Raw genomic sequence first — 14,750 nt, 5'->3', positions numbered from 1 at the left:
CCACATGTCCTGAGTTTGAACGACTTTCGCCTGCAGTCAGAAAGAGTATCTAACCCTGAGTCACCCATTATCCGTAAGCGCTTATCCTGTGCAGGGTCACGCACAAGCTGGAACCTATCCCAGCTGACTATGGGCAAGAGGCAGGGTACATCCTGGACAAGTCGCCACATCATCACAGGGCTGATGCAGAGACAAACAACCATTCACACTTACGGTCAATTTAGAGCCACCAATTAACCTAACCTGCACATGGGGGAAACCAGAACACCCGGAGAAAACCCACGCAGACACGGGGAGAACATGCAAACTCCCTCACAGAAAGGCCCCTCTCGGCCACTGGGCTCAAATCTAGAACCTTCTTGCTGTGAGGCGACAGTGCTAACCACTACACCACCACGCCCCACCCCGAGTCATTTTCATCTTAATAGAGTGCAGTTATGGCCAGAGAATAAACGTGAAATAAAAGAGTCTTTTGTAGGCAACACACGAATTCATGACTTTGTAATTAGTTCTCATCTCAGAAATGAGAGCTACCACTAGCTCCAAAAGGAAACTGCACTGGTGGTCCTCCACTTCTTCATAACAGTGTACTGTATTGCACATACAGTATAGCTTGAAAGTTGTGTGTTTAACCCATTCAAAGGCACGCAATTTGTTTGGATGTGAATGAAATTGAAATGTAACTAAACCACAATCACCGAACTTAACATCTTTGAAAGCACCATGTTTGGCTCCAAGAATGCTGACAATATTCATTCATCCTTGGTGTGAGCTCATCTGCATTATTTCATGTAAAAGTGAGAGCCAATCCTGAAGCTTATTTTAATGTCACATCTGCCTTGTGGTAAATGAACAATCCATACACTGAATTTGTGTGTAATATGTGAGATAAGAACAAACTTGGGATGAGTTATCAGAGTTAATAGTCTGAGACACCAGTCAAAGTATTAAATATCTGTGGTAATGCGATGCATTTATACTAAAACAAACAAACAATCTCCGTTAAGTTGACCTTGTGTCTCAATTCACATACTTCCATGCTTACACTTGCTATTTTGAGTGCGTAAGTGTGTTCACACTGATGAGTATGGAAACATGCAATGTACTATGAAAGCTGGGTGGTGGACTTAAAATGGTCAAAAAGTTAAGTGAGCAAGTCCACACACTTCTCACCCTCAATCATTAGCATCTTAGCGACGGTGACGAAGGGGCGGGACTACGAACCTATTTTCAGCCAGGTGGGGGAGGGCATGTTGTCGGTGCCATTAATTGCAACATAATTTTGACGTTGTGTGAAATATCTATGCACAAAAGCAAGGAAAATTAAACCACGTTCATTTTTAAGAGCTGAGGGAAAAATGTTTCAGCAGGTGATGCGACAATCACAATCAAATGTTGCGATCGTCATTTCTGGTAAATGCACAACTTTCCATGTCCGATTTGAGACAACGCTACCCTGTAAAAATTCACAGACTACACAAGTAAGTACATTGTGTGCACAGTGTACTACATGGAAGGGTCCTAATGGAAGTAGGGGAACTGAGACAGCTTGAGTTTTTGTAACTGATGACATAAGAAACTCTGTCAGGCAACAGATCGAAGCAAATGAAAGAAACATAAAAACTAAACCTCCATATAAAAAAATGTAATTTGCTGATAAAATACTCCTCAGAAACACTGTTGCTTCATGGTGTCTTTTCACAGCTTAGGCTGACCGTTTTTCCACACCTTGTTTAATGCCAAGCACTAAGTGTAGAAACCAGTTGAACTGCACTGTCCAGCCCTTGTCCCGGCAGATTTCAATCTGATCCAAAAAGTGTTTCTGAGCCATATCTTCCGTGCACCCCACAGTCAGAGCCTCTCGAATGTACTCGATGTCCTCCTTGCTGGTCAGCTGGGGCATGCCAGTCATCAGCATCATCGAGAACAAGATGATGAGCAAGTTGGTGTGATGTCGCAGGGCCAGATAGGCCTTCACACAAATGTTCTACAATCAAGAGAAAATAATAAGTACATTAGTATACAATGTTCATGTACCACAGTGTGGCTGAATTCTCAAAACTGATTGGTCAGAAGGTGCACGACCTGGACAGAAGTTCAGACTGGAACATAAACGACAGGTTTATATTAATATGCTCATTCTACGGCATTACTGTTTACAACAGCTTGTACACAGGGACAGATGTTCCACATGATCATAGATTTATAATAAACAGATTTAAAAAAAAAGAGACCATGATTATTTTTGACAATTTTTGTTAGGAGATGCATATTTAACGCTTATGGAAGGAGTCTTGAGCTTCAGCACTTTCACAAGAGAGAAGCAGATGCTGATGGAATAATTGTTTATTCCAGCTAAAACATAACTGACAATATGAACCAACTTCTCTCTTGGATCAACATTAAATTTAAACGAGAGTGCTCTGAGAGCACAATATCCCCCGCTGACAACTATGCCATAACTCGGGTAAAATCCGACTGAATTGAACAAAATTGCAATATGCGTATTACTGACATATAAAAAAGAATCCTGTCAAATTTCATGAAATTCCTCCAAAAATTGTGAGAGGAGTTGATTTCAGAAGGTGAGTACCCTTCCCGGGATGGACGGACATCACCACAACATAATCCCCCTTCGGGCTTTTCGGCCAGCGGGGGATAACAAAAATTGTGAGGAAAGTTGATTTCAGAAAGCAAGCACACCTTGATGAAATTGCCAAAGTACAAGTTGGTTAATAATCAAGGGCATAACTCTGGTAAAAATTTGCCCAAATTAAACGAAATTTCAATATGCGTATCAATTTCAATATGCGTAATATCCCACAAATTGTGAGAGGAGTTGATTTCAGAAGAACATACACCCTCATGAAATTGTCAACGTACAAGTTATTTAATCAAGGGTCAAAACTCTGGTAAAATGCTACTGACTTGAACAAAACAACATGCGTACTACCAACATATAACAATGCTTTTTGCCAAGTTTGGTGAAATTCCTCCATAAATTGATTTCAGAAGGAAAAAACACTCATGAAATTGTCAAAGTATAATTTTATTAATCAAGGGCTGTAACTCTGGTAAAATGTGACCCAATTTAACGAAATTACAATATGCGTATTACCAACATATGACAAAGAATCCTGCCAAGTTTTGTGAAATTCCTCCAAAAATTGTGAGAGGAGTTGAATTCAGAATGTGAGCACCCTTCCCGGGACGGACGGACAGACAGACAGATAGACATCGCCACGACATAATCCCCCTTCAGGCCTTTCGGCCAGCGGGGGATTAAAAAGTATCGCCTGTCATTCATTAGTGTATTAAAAACTCCAATCATTGCTAAATAACACATGTCAGACATGACATGACCTGTTGTGTGTTATTCCTTACTCATTCCATCAGCAATAATAAAACAGACTTCTTCACCTGGAACATGAAGAAGTTGGGGCTTGTCTTCTTTCCTGTTGTGCCCATGACATAGAGAAAGTCGGGTGTTAAAACGAAGGGGACCCTCTCCTTCGTTATACCCAGAAAGCTCTTGTAATTTCCAAGAATGTGTCCAAAGTCAATGTGGAAAAGGTTACCTAAGCGCAGCAAATTTATTATGGGTTACAATTAAATTATCAAGAGTTCACAAGATGCAACAGAAAATACAAACCTTTTTAAAAAAAAAAGAAAGAAAAAAAAGACTGATATAAAATCATGTCATGGCCATTTATGGTACATCCCACTAAATTATGAATGATAACAAACATAAATACTAAATATCATGTAAAGAGACTCAGTAAAAAGGGACCAACAAAGAATCCTGCACTATTTAAATAACTCTGAAGGAACGCTTTTGTATAATGAGCCATAATATCAAGGTGCTGGTGAATTTGATTGGTGAGAAAGTGTTGATTAATTTTCTATAACGGTAGCTCTGACAATAGTGCCTGTTCTGGTACATCCTTTCTGTAGTTATTTACATGAATGGAGAAAGTGCCACATAATCTCAGACTAATAATAAAAATGTACAGTCCCGGATACAGTGCCACTTTCCAGAAGGAGCCATTTATTGAACTTTTATAGAAAGAGTCACCTGTGTCAGCATTTTGTAACAGTCAGTGCGTTATATTAAGAACAGGGGACTTTCCAGTTTCTCGGTTACATGAGAGGCTGCGGTGTTGTATTTTTAGTAGCCTTATAACCTTCAAGACAGGCTTGTGAGGAGATGATGCAAGAACTAATGGTGGTGTAGTGGTTAGCACTGTCACCTCACAACAAGAAGATTCCGGGTTAGCGGCTGACAGGGGCCTTTCTGTGTGGAGTTTGCATGCTCTCCCCGTATCTGTGTGGGTTTCCCCCACAGTCCAAAGACACGTGGTTAGGTTAACATGAGATGGCCTTGGGCTGAAGTGCCCTTGAGCAAGGCACCTAACCCCCAGCTGCCTCCCGGGCATTGTAGCGTAGCTGCCCACTGCTCTCGGTATGTGTGGGTACTCATTGCTCACTTGTGTGTGTTCACTGCTTCAGATGGGTTCAATGCAGAGGATGAATTTCACTGTGCTTGAGTGTGCATGTGACAAATAATGGCTTCTTCTTCTTCAACCCAAACTGTCTGTTTTCATCGATTTTAAGACATTGTAAAGTTGAAGACAGTTTAGTCTTGAAGAATGAATTACCTACTTCTGCTAAGAACAATTATCACATGATACAGTGATGCTTGAAAGTTTGTGAACCCTTTAGAATTTTCTATATTTCTGCATAAATATGACCTAAAACATCATCAGATTTTCACACAAGTCCTAAAAGTAGATAAAGAGAACCCAGTTAAACAAATGAGACAAAAATATTATATATTTGGTCATTTATTTATTGAGGAAAATGATCCAATATTACATATCTGTGAGTGGCAAAAGTATGTGAACCTTTGCTTTCAGTATCTGGTGTGCCCTCCTTGTGCAGCAATAACTGCAACTAAACATTTCCAGGAACTGTTGATCAGTCCTGCACACTGGCTTGGAAGAATTTTAGCCCATTCCTCCGTACAGAACAGCTTCAACTCTGGGATGTTGGTGGGTTTCCTCACATGAACTGCTCGCTTCAGGTCTTTCCACAACATTTCGATTGGATAAAGGTCAGGACTTTGATTTGGCCATTCCTAAACATTAACTTTATTCTTCTTTAACCATTCTTTGGTAGAACGACTTGTGTGCTTAGGGTAATAGTCTTGCTGCATGACCTACCTTCTCTTGAGATTCAGTTCATGGACAGATGTCCTGATATTTTCCTTTAGAATTTGCTGGTATAATTCAGAATTTATTGTTCCATCAATGATGGCAAGCTGTCCTGGCCCAGATGCAGCAAAACAGGCCCAAACCATGATACTACCACCACCATGTTTCACAGATGGGATAAGATTCTTATGCTGGAATGCAGTGTTTTCCTTTCTCCAAACATAACACTTCTCATTTAAACCAAAAAGTTCTATTTTGGTCTCATCCGTCCACAAAACATTTTTCCAATAGCCTTCTGGCTTGTCCACGTGATCTTTAGCAAACTGCAGATGAGCAGCAATGTTCTTTTTGGAGAGCAGTGGCTTTCTCCTTGCAACCCTGCCATGCATACCATTGCTGTTCAGTGTTCTTCTGATGGTGGACTCATGAACATTAACATTAGCCAATGTGAGAGAGGCCTTCAGTTGCTTAGAAGTTATCCAGGGGTCCTTTGTGACCTCGCCCACTATTACACGCCTTACTCTTGGAGTGATCTTTGTTGGTTGACCACTCCTGGGGAAGGTAACAATGGTCTTGAATTTCCTCCATTTGTACACAATCTGTCTGACTGCGGATTGGTGGAGTTCAAACTCTTTAGAGATGGTTTTGTAACCTTTTCCTGCCTGATGAGCATCAACAGCGCTTTTTCTGAGGTCCTCAGAAATCTCCTTTGTTCGTGCCATGATATACTTCCACAAACATGTGTTGTGAAGATCAGACTTTGATAGATCCCTGTTCTTTAAATAAAACAGGGTGCCCACTCACACCTGATTGTCATCCTAATTGATTGAAAACACCTGACTCTAATTTCACCTTCAAATTAACTGCTAATCCTAGAGGTTCACATACTTTTGCCACTCACAGATGTGTAATACTGGATCATTTTCCTCAATAAATAAATGACCAAGTATAATATTTTTTTTCTCATTTGTTTAACTGGGCGGCACGGTGGTGTAGTGGTTAGCGCTGTCGCCTCACAGCAAGAAGGTCCTGGGTTCGAGCCCCGGGGCCGGCGAGGGCCTTTCTGTGTGGAGTTTGCATGTTCTCCCCGTGTCCGCGTGGGTTTCCTCCGGGTGCTCCGGTTTCCCCCACAGTCCAAAGACATGCAGGTTAGGTTAACTGGTGACTCTAAATTGACCGTAGGTGTGAATGTGAGTGTGAATGGTTGTCTGTGTCTATGTGTCAGCCCTGTGATGACCTGGCGACTTGTCCAGGGTGTACCCCGCCTTTCGCCCGTAGTCAGCTGGGATAGGCTCCAGCTTGCCTGCGACCCTGTAGAAGGATAAAGCGGCTAGAGATAATGAGATGAGATGAGGTTTGTTTAACTGGGTTTTCTTTATCTACTTTTAGGACTTGTATGAAAATCTGATGTTGTTTTAGGTCATATTTATATCAAAAATATAGAAAATTCTAAAGGGTTCACAAACTTTCAAGCACCACTGTATGACCGTGAGTAATTCAATCAACTAGTGCCATTAATAAACTATCTTTATTATATTAATTTAGTTTTTACTTGTATTATTAATTAGTATTCTCATTAAAATGTACCTTAATGTGACCTTGTCATTTAAATCACAGTTTGGTTGGGAAATCCTGCTGCAATTAATGAAAAATAAATAATCATTGGCAAATTGCTGGAGTAAAAGAGGAATAAAACAAACACTTTTCCAGGAAAATAATCTGCTTGGCCTCAGGCCACACCACCGTTGCTTATATTCCTATGATAGCATGCCCTGCTGTGCTTTATCTGTTACTTAAAACAATTTTTTTTGTAAGTAATGCAAAATAACCACTTTAAAATGCTCCTCTTTACTAAAGGTTTGTTTCAGCAGAAAACCAGCCTCCTCAAATATAAATCATGTGTCAGGGCCAGTGCTGTTTGAAAATCTCTGACTGACTGAAACTTTAATCTACTGAATGTCTAATAAAAAAAAAATTAAACATGTATTTGCTTTATTACCACATTCAGTGATCATGATGTTGTCATTATGGCGATCACCAATCCCCAGGACATAGGTTGCGACACAGTAACCTCCACAGGAATACACGAAGCGTTCCACTGCCTGCTGATACTGGGGGGGCAGTAAATAACCAATGTCTTTTTAATTACACACATTTGAATTATGCAAACATAACCATGCAAACAGGGGAGGCAAACAATACACATTCAGTCTGACTACTGGGTAATACTCGTCATATCCTGTCAGCAACCCAGTTGTACCTCAAACAAAGCCCCTGCGGAACCAGGAAGTACATCTACAGACGTTTCCTTCCCCTCGAATGCAAATAGTCAAAACCTTCAGCAGGCGTAGCATACCTTGTCCTCATTCAAACATTTGTCTCGAAGCCACTGGTTCAGGATTTCATCTTTAAAAGCCCCAGTATTCCCCACAGTACTTTGCTGGATGTTTGCAATGGTGGTAGCATCCTTCACTATCTCAATCATTCCTGTGGTCAAGAATTCATCAGATTCATTCACCAACACTTACTGGGGTAAACGGGTAAACAGGAGCAAAATATCCATTTTTACTCACTTACCTATTTTATTTCCAGTGGAAATACAACCATAAGGCAATAAGGACAGATCGAGTGACTCAGTCTCCCATATAGACTCCATGATCAACAAAATCTGCATTTTGATAAACAGAGATTGTTACCTTTTAGAAATAAACCATTGGTATTGCTGTTGTTATAATAAAAAAATAATAATAAATCCTCATCTGTGATTTTTTTTTCACTCATTATGAAAATTAAAACAAAACCACATTCTCCTGATATGTTTTTGAGGTCTCTAACGACAGCAAGTGTGTCAGGACAGAAGGCTGGTTTTCATTATTTAATTGTCACCTGTAGAATTAACATGTCCTGACGAAGGTCATCTCCATCCTTGAAAATGATCCCAATGGTATCACTCGACAAAGTGGTGGGGTCTGCTCGCTTAAACTGAAGCCAGAGGGGTTTCTTTTTGGACGCCATTACTTTGCATTGCTCAATCTATGAACAGTAACAGTTTCATCACCAACTGTCTGTCTGAACAAATTTGAAGCTAAACAGTACGGCCTTATCTGTATGTCTGTTTCTTTGGAAAGTAGTAAAATCCTGTCAAACAAGCATACAGGGTAACAAGAGGAACAAGAAACGTTTGTGCCACTAATACTTAAACAAAAAACAAAACAACATGTTGTGCTCCACTACCTACCACCAGTGAGCCAGCTCGCAGGCCGGGATCATACGGTACTTTAAAGCTCTCAGGCAAACCCTGCGTTTGCAGACTCTCCAGTTTGTGGCGCAGCTGAAAAATAACTACAAGGTACCAAAATGATTAGATGCCAAGTCCTTGAGGGAATAAGAGCAATTTAAATCCAAACTATCAGCATGGGCAATCACCTTGTGTGGACACATCGTATTTCTCAGCAGATATGGTTTTGATCTCACGAGTGACCTTCTGTAGTGCCACAGTAATTTCCACCTGCTTCCTGAAGTCCTGCAGCATGGCATCGCCACAGCCACGGAGGTAGGCCTCTAAAATAACTGCATACCTCTGTTGGTAGTGCATGGACTGAGCTATCTCACTCCGCAAGAACCAGAACAGGAAATGGCCAATTCGTTTGCTCTGTGAAAAAGGCCGGGAATGAGTGTTCGCACCATCAAACATTGTTTCGGTGCAATATGACTGTGATGTATGTACAGAGGGTACAGGACATTTTAACTCACCCTGAGAGCACGCTTAAGGAGAAACCTTGCGAGTGCACTGTCATGATAGGGTTCAAACTTCACAGCCTGGGGGAGATTTATGACAAAAACAAGTTAAAACAAGATCAACTGTGAGCTAGTGCTCACTTACGTATACCCCTGCTCTCACTTATATCAGAATGCAAGCAATCGAAGGAATAGAACACTTATTATGAATATTGACATCAACAAATAATTAACCCTGAAACAAGTAAGTAAAGAGCAGTGTTCTTCCCGGGGATTTCAAACAGCATCCTGGTAAACTGTCATTCTGAAATAGCATTTTGCTTCTTGAAATAGCGTTAAAATCCACCCTATATGTTTCATAAATACATTCAGTCGGTAGACAGGAAGTTGATGTGCGACAGACCTGAAAACGGTATGCACGGTATTGAACCCCAAACTGAAGCTTGGTACCAAATATCAAGCAGTTGTGATTTGTAGTTGCTAAGAAAAGTGTGACGAAAATTTTGTAAATCCACGCTATATGTTTCGTAAATACATTCAGTCGGTAAACAGGAAGTTGATGTGCGACAGACCTGAAAACCGGTATACACAGTATAGAACCCCAAGCTAAAGCTCGGTACCAAGTGGCTATGATTTGTGGTTGCTGAGGAAAAGGGTGTTGCGGACGGAAGGACAGACAGAGGTAAAAAAAAAAAAAAAAAAAAAAAAACAGTATACCCCCCTCCCTTCTTCGGAGCAAGGGAATAAAAATGTTTACTTTCTTTTTCTTAGATTTGTTAATTAAGCAAGTGATATACAAATAAGTCATAAAGATGACTGTTGAAATATAAAACAAAGAACAACTACGGCAAATAGGCATTCCACTCTATTTTTATAGATGGAGATATTTGAATACCCAACAAGGGGTCTCTTGTTTATTTTGAACTGGCAGTTTAACATTTAAATATGCAAAACCAACTGTGTAATATTAAACTAAATCACCCGACTTACCTGAACCAGCTGCAAAAGGTACCGAAGGACATCGTCATCACCAAGAGTCTCCAATTTCCTGACAGCCATAGAGCGCACAGTTGCATCAGAAAAGTGGCAGTCCAATAGCTGCATAGCTAGCCCCACATCCAGAGGGCTCCGGTCCCATGTGGTGCTTCTCTCTAGAAGACGGTGTGTGGCCATGACAGCTTCCTGTTTTCCCCATTTCACTGAGCCAAGGAACTTGGGGTAGGCCGAAGGATGCCGCACACACTCCTGTCTGAAATGCCACAGGAGCTCCTTATCTTCCACACTCAGTGGATGCAGAGGGTCGGTAGCCACGATCTGATCAAACTGCTTTCGTAAATGGTTAGGCATCTCTCTTTTCCCCCTCTCTCCTTCCACTTCTGATGCATCTCGAGAATCCGTGCTCTTTGGCAGAGCAACTGGGTAGCAATACTTGTCCAGTAGCACTGCAATTGCCATGGAACTCGTTTTGTCTGGATTGGTGGCAGAAGTGAGTTTATCTGCATTTACACTACTGTTATCCTCACTTTTCTCAGGCATCTTCCACATGTGCAGGATGAACTCACCCTGTCGGAGTAAAGACCTATGGTCCACCACTAACAGGTTTACATAGTACAGCAGGCGGCTCTTGTTCTTGGACTCATGTGAAACGTTGTCTTTTGAGTTCTGTGTTTGCGCTTTACCACACGACACCTGCAGATTCAGCCGGGCACCTTTGGGTAAATCTTTTATCTTGATGTTGAAATCAAGCCAGGTATTCCACAGCACTTCTTCAGTAAAAGGCTTTGAGGATGTCCTCTCCTGAGCAAGCAACTGCTGCCCATGGAAAATACTGGCCTCCACAAAGACTATCAGTTCTGAATTACGAGGCAGGACTGGTATATCAATCCCCAGGATTTTGAGTCTGAACTTGCGATTACAGTCCCAGAGGGAGATGGTGAACACCTTCTCATGGTCCTTCTCATTAATAGTTAATTGCTCATGTGTGCCAGCCACACCAGTGCAGTCATCCACCTGTGACCAATCCTCCTTTTGGACCACATCTTGTTCAGGGTCTGGAGGGGATTCAAGCACCAAATGGATCTCTTCTCCACTTTTGATGCACTGTCTGATCCAGTGGAAGTCTTTGATGGGATAGTTTCCAAAAAGGTATTCTTCTCTTCCACAAACCCGCAGAACAAAATCTGATTCACTGACATCCTCCGGTATGCCAAGCAGTACCCTCTTGTTGGCAGTCTTTATGAAAAAACTCTGAAGAACCTGAAAAGGTGTGTCATCAATGGACACCTTTATTGTTTGACTTGATGTATCTTTGTGTATCACAATTAGAATGTGGTTGTTCATGATCTTACTCAGCAGGTAATCAGGTAAGGGTTTGGTGGTTATCCAGGGGTCCACTGAGTAAAGTTTGGGATCTCGGTCAGCCAATTCTATTTTTCTGGTTGTAAGTAACTTCCTCCTTGTGAACTCTAGCTCATCATCATGAACATTACTGACATCTGTGACATCATAACCTATAAGATGATTTAGAAATTTCTGGTACTGGATGGATTCTTCAGAAGGTTGTGGCCTCAGGACCAGATAGATTTTTCCAACCTCCTTTTTAAGAGCTTTCCAGTAACGAATGCAGTCAAGGGTCTGAAACACCTGGTGCTTATCATAGATCTCACACCAGCTCCCTTTCTTTTGGTAGAGCAGGATGCAGTGTTCTGGTGAATATTTCTGGTAGAATTCTGGGCACACGTTGGTCGTGACTGCCTTCAGCCATAGCTGGGTTTTTACCTGCTCCACTGTCCAGTTCCCAGTCACATCCAACTGCAGTGTGTCGGGGTTTTTGGTCGTTTTGTTAGTTGTAGGAAGCACAAACTCCAATGCTAAATGATCCATTGCTGCAGAGGAGTTTGATGTAAATGCTTTCATTTTTCTTCTCCTCCTCCGGGTTTCGCCTCTATGAACTACTGGTGATTCATCATCACTAACGTGCTGCTCCATAACCAATGCTAAAATTGTGTCAAAACAAAACATTCATCAGACAGAGCAGTACTTTCTGTTATAGTTCAATTTAAAAGTTAGGATAGGTTAAATCAGACATGCCACATACTTTTCAAATATTTTATATTATTCCCTGAGATGCTTTTGTAAAGTTTTCAGTTTTTTATTGAAGAAGAAAACACACACACACACACAAAACACCTTGGTTCTTTTTTCTCATGCCACTTTAGCAAGGTATGAAACCCCTATAGGATAAGACAGGCTGTGCTTTTAAACATAAAATATGTAATGAGCTTCAATCTGAAGGACTCTGTCAGCCATGCCTTCTCCCCGAGAGGCAAGTCATGGCTTCTGTGCCAGGATTACAGCCTTACATGTATGAACCTGAGTCAGAAGGGGAAAATTAAGATGCGGACACTGGAGCAGAGCCACATCCAAGACTACACAAGCTGTTCACCTTGGAGACTTGCTGTAGATATGGATACAGCCCGGTGTGAGATCTACACCCTCTCCCTGGGGTTTTCTAGGGCCAGCGAGAGCTCACTGGATACTCTGGTAGAACATGCACACCCAGCTTTTCTTTTGTGCATCCTGGAACTACACACTCGCTCTTTCTCCTGGTTCCTACAGGTACTGTTTACTGTGTAACTCGGTAGACAGCTCCACCTCCTTGACTGAGATTGCGATGGGCGGTCATATGTTAATGAGGGGTGGTACTATAATAAATGAGAGGAGATTCTCTGGGACTCTAAATTGACCGTAGGTGTGAATGTGAGTGTGAATGGTTGTCTGTGTCTATGTGTCAGCCCTGTGATGACCTGGCGACTTGTCCAGGGTGTACCCCGCCTTTCGCCCGTAGTCAGCTGGGATAGGCTCCAGCTTGCCTGCGACCCTGTAGAACAGGATAAAGCGGCTAGAGATAATGAGATGAAATGAGATTCTCTGGAAGATCCATCCATCCATGGTTGCTTATCCTGTGCAGGGTCATGAGCAAACTGGAGTCTATCCCAGCTGACTACGGGTGAGAGGCGGAGTACACCCTGGACAAGTTACCAGGTCATCGCAGGGCTGACACATAGAGACAAACAACCATTCACACTCACATTCACACCTACGGTTGCTTTAGAGCCACCAATTAACCTAACCTGCATGCCTTTGGACTGTGGGGGAAGCCGGAGCACATGCAAACTCCACACAGAAAGGCCCCCGTCAACCACTGGGCTCAAACCCAGAACCTTCTTGCTGTGAGGCGACAGTGCTAACCAATACACCACTGTGCTGCCCTCTCTGTAAGATGCATGCATGTTTGTGTGTGGCCCATTCTCTCTGGGGTCATTACAGACTGGGAACAAGGGAACAGTCCACTCCACTCTGAAAGGCCCAGAACATCCCCAAGTCACATGAGCACATCTTATTTTAAAATGAACAGGAAGAAAACAGCTTCATGACCTCAACAGACTCAGACACACTTTACACGCCAGATTAGAGCTGAAGACTGAGTGGGCCACTTCATTATTGAAACTTTCTAATGATCTCAGAAGGAACAGAATCTGAAGAGTGAAGAGCATATGACAGCTCACTCAAACCGAGACCGGAAAGAAAGTCACAAGACAGGAAGCACGAACATGTTCCTCTACAATCTGCTCAACCTCTTCACAAATATGTGTTTATTCAAAATACAGCTGTTTCTATTCAATAACACACAGGGACTGACATTCTGCTCCAAATTTACTGTGATCTGGGTCCGAGTACACAATACAGATGCGGAAGTTGTTTACTTGTTTATTTATTTATTTATTTAACATGTTCAAAGAGAAACAGGAACAGTGTGACAGATCAGACGGAAACAGTGAGCAGGCTGAGTAACGGGCTGAGTTCGAGTCCCCGGCAGTGGAGAGGGTGTGAACACTCACCGTTCAGCAGACACCGGGCCAGATGTTCCCCTGGGGGAGGGCAAACACACTCCGGGACATCAGTGCAAAGAAACGCGTTTAAACAGCACAGAGAACTCTTTCTCTAGTGTCTACCGGGAACGCTGAGCTCTCTCTCTCACTCTCTCTCTCACACACACACACTCACTCACTCCGCCCCGCCCCTCGCCTGGGGCTGGTGACGTATTCAGTGGATCGGAACAGGAGTGCAAGCGGTACCTCCTGGAAATGTCCAGTTCTGGAGCTGCTCCACTGATGTGGCTGCGCCATCTTGATGAATTCTGGAAATGACATTAATACTTACAGAATAAAAAGCACCAATAAAACCCACCTCCAAACAGCGAGAGGACATTTACACTTAATTTTTTTCTTTCTTTCAAAATTTTATTTTATTAATATTGTTGTGCCTGTAATGCTTATTTATATTAAACCAAATGCCCCTTTGACGTTTCATTACCTTTGGTGCCCCCTAGCGGTTCATTGTGTTGAAACATTCGCTATTGCAGCTTCCTCATCTCATTATCTCTAGCCGCTTTATCCTGTTCTACAGGGTCGCAGGCAAGCTGGAGCCTATCCCAGCTGACTACGGGCGAAAGGCGGGGTACACCCTGGACAAGTCGCCAGGTCATCACAGGGCTGACACATAGACACAGACAACCATTCACACTCACATTCACACCTACGGTCAATTTAGAGTCGCCAGTTAACCTAACCTGCATCTCTTTGGACTGTGGGGGAAACCGGAGCACCCGGAGGAAACCCACGTGGACACGGGGAGAACATGCAAACTCCACACAGAAAGGCCTTCGCCGACCATGGGGCTCGAACCTGGACCTTCTTGCTGTGAGGCGACAGCGCTAACCACTACACCACTGTGCCG

The 14,750-nt window shown here is 42.5% G+C and overlaps 1 protein-coding gene across 2 annotated transcripts; it reads right to left on the bottom strand.

The window, feature by feature from the left end:
* Positions 1-808: 808 nt before the first annotated feature.
* Positions 809-14,072, bottom strand: pik3cg (phosphatidylinositol-4,5-bisphosphate 3-kinase, catalytic subunit gamma). Of its 2 annotated transcripts, none has more exons than XM_060903842.1 (11): positions 13,853-14,066; positions 9,942-11,947; positions 8,967-9,032; positions 8,640-8,865; positions 8,452-8,555; positions 8,100-8,246; positions 7,791-7,881; positions 7,570-7,700; positions 7,213-7,324; positions 3,421-3,578; positions 809-1,987 (listed from the first exon to the last, which is right to left on the bottom strand). In XM_060903842.1, the coding sequence occupies exons 2-11, from the start codon at positions 11,937-11,939 to the stop codon at positions 1,706-1,708; spliced, it is 3,315 nt and encodes a 1,104-aa protein (XP_060759825.1). In that variant the 5' UTR covers positions 11,940-11,947; positions 13,853-14,066; the 3' UTR covers positions 809-1,705. The 2 variants fall into 2 exon arrangements, with proteins under 2 accessions (XP_060759825.1, XP_060759826.1); XM_060903843.1 differs by lacking the exon at positions 809-1,987 and adding an exon at positions 6,801-6,848 and having other exon boundaries at positions 3,497-3,578; positions 13,853-14,072.
* Positions 14,073-14,750: the final 678 nt, after the last annotated feature.

Source organism: Neoarius graeffei, chromosome 21 (assembly GCF_027579695.1).
Source record: "Neoarius graeffei isolate fNeoGra1 chromosome 21, fNeoGra1.pri, whole genome shotgun sequence".
Taxonomy (NCBI): Eukaryota; Metazoa; Chordata; class Actinopteri; order Siluriformes; family Ariidae; genus Neoarius; species Neoarius graeffei.
This window is presented reverse-complemented; position numbering and strand designations above follow the sequence as displayed.

Coding starts and splice junctions, on each gene's coding strand:
- pik3cg (XM_060903842.1), bottom strand. CDS start 11,939: ATGGAGCAGCACGTTAGTGATGATGAATCACCAGTAGTTCATAGAGGC. Junction 8,866..8,966: donor TCCTTAAGCGTGCTCTCAGG/GTGAGTTAAAAT, acceptor CCTTTTTCACAG/AGCAAACGAATTGGCCATTT. Junction 8,556..8,639: donor ATACGATGTGTCCACACAAG/GTGATTGCCCAT, acceptor GGTACCTTGTAG/TTATTTTTCAGCTGCGCCAC.